The sequence below is a fragment of the Erigeron canadensis genome, chromosome 2 (genome assembly GCF_010389155.1).
Source record: "Erigeron canadensis isolate Cc75 chromosome 2, C_canadensis_v1, whole genome shotgun sequence".
In the NCBI taxonomy this organism is placed as follows: domain Eukaryota; kingdom Viridiplantae; phylum Streptophyta; class Magnoliopsida; order Asterales; family Asteraceae; genus Erigeron; species Erigeron canadensis.
In genome coordinates this window covers 11,328,527-11,330,449 of record NC_057762.1, presented here as the reverse complement: position 1 = coordinate 11,330,449, position 1,923 = coordinate 11,328,527, and the positions used below count along the sequence as shown (strand labels likewise).

At 35.7% G+C, this 1,923-nt stretch overlaps 1 protein-coding gene across 1 annotated transcript; it reads left to right on the top strand.

Annotated features, from left to right (window-relative positions):
- The first annotated feature begins 924 nt into the window (after nucleotides 1-924).
- LOC122587706 lies at nucleotides 925-1,617 on the top strand. Its single transcript, XM_043759870.1, has 2 exons — nucleotides 925-1,168; nucleotides 1,268-1,617. The coding sequence occupies exons 1-2, from the start codon at nucleotides 925-927 to the stop codon at nucleotides 1,615-1,617; spliced, it is 594 nt and encodes a 197-aa protein (XP_043615805.1).
- Nucleotides 1,618-1,923: the final 306 nt, after the last annotated feature.

Sequence of the window (1,923 nt, the reverse complement as noted above, 5' to 3'; positions counted from 1 at the left end):
CCCAATGTCAACCTTTGCCTATAGATAGAAGCCATTGCACAACACAAAAATATAAGTCTTTGCAATTACACTTTGCAATACATTGGTGTGCTTATGCAATATTCACTCAATCGCAAAAAAGAACATTTCATAACTCCAAGTGTTTCGATTGACAAGGGAATTTCCAAGTTATAGATCAATTGTATTTCATAGGTTGTTAGGATATTTACATACTTGTAACATCTTGGTTCCGCATCAACCTTTGTATTTTGTTTATAATCAATAAATAAAATACATATGAAAAATATATATTGTCTCACCATTTACTTTACAAGTTAATTTATTATTGCTTTGTATTTACTTATTTACTTTGTCACATTAATAAGTAAACCATCCAGATAACCTGGTATACTGTTCACCCCAACTGGTCGAGTCCAGATCTGGTGAACATATTGCAAAGAAACTCCACTATTGACATAGAGGTGTCTCCAGTAGAGTACCATCTCTTGAGTTGGGACTTACATAACCAATTTGCTTAGTGTCACATTCTTTCCTTCTCTTTCAATAAGCTAGCACTTATACTCAATTTCCTTTTAGAAAATCGATAGTCTTACTAACTTAGACACTAAACCAAACTTGACTGATTCCCAATGTCGAACCATATATGAAGCCTTGTTGCAACAAAGTATCGACGGGAAACTAAAATATGGATCTATAAGCGATGTGGCATCACATTTCTCCGTATCTACTCGCACTGTAAGTCGTATTTGGCATCGAGCTAGGTTCTAATTCAGTCATGGATATGTAGTCGATGTGTCTTCAAGGAAGCCATATGTAGTTAGACAAAAAAGGGTACAAATCAATTTCAATCAAGTTTCACAAAAACCACTACGGCGTCGAACCAATATTCGATCAATTGCGAAAGCAATCAATGTTTCAAAATCAATGGTGCATAGAAGAATAAAAGAAGGTGAACTTCAACCACACACAAATGCTATCAAGCCGACTTTGACAGAAGAGAATAAAAAGGCAAGGTTAGAATTTTGTTTATCAATGATTCCTCCATCTTTGTCTACTCCATTTTATGATATGTTTAACGTCGTTCACATTGATGAAAAATGGTTTTACATGTCAAAACCATCAAAACTTTATTACCTTGTACCTGGCGAGGATGAGCCGTTAAGAACGTGTAAATCAAAAAAATTTATCACAAAGGTTATGTTTTTAGCCGCTGTTGCATGACCATGATTTGATATGCCTGGTAATGAAATTTTTTCGGGAAAGATAGGTATCTTTCCTTTCACAAAACTTGAACCCGCAAAACGTTCAAGTAAGAATCGTGTTGCGGGAACTTTAGAGACTAAGCCTATCTTATCTGTGACTAAAGAAGTAACGAGGTCATGGTTAATTGATAAAGTACTACCGGCTATTAGGAATAAATGGCCACAAGGTCATTCAGGTCCAATTTTCATTCAACAAGACAACGCGAAGCCACATATTAGCATTGACGATGAACAATTTATTCAAGAAGCATCTCGAGATGGGTTTGATATTCGACTTCGTTTTCAACCTCCAAATAGCCCGGATTTAAATGTATTAGATCTCGGGTTTTTTCGTGCAATTCAATCACTTCAATAGCAAGAGGTTTTCGGTTCGATAGATGAATTGGTTCATGCAGTCCAAACCTCTTTTGAAAGAATGTCATCCCATGAGCTTAAACGTCTTTTTGACTCTACAAACATGCATGAAAGAAATAATGAAGGTGCATGGTAGCAACCATTATCAAACACCACATATTGGTAAAGGTAAGTTGGAATGTCAAGGAAAGTTACCATTGCAAATCGAGTGTGATAGAAATTTGATTGATGAAGTAGTCTTACATTTAGCCCAGAAAAGAAACGAACGAAAGAAAAAGATGAAGCAAAGGGAAGGATGGAAAGTCTT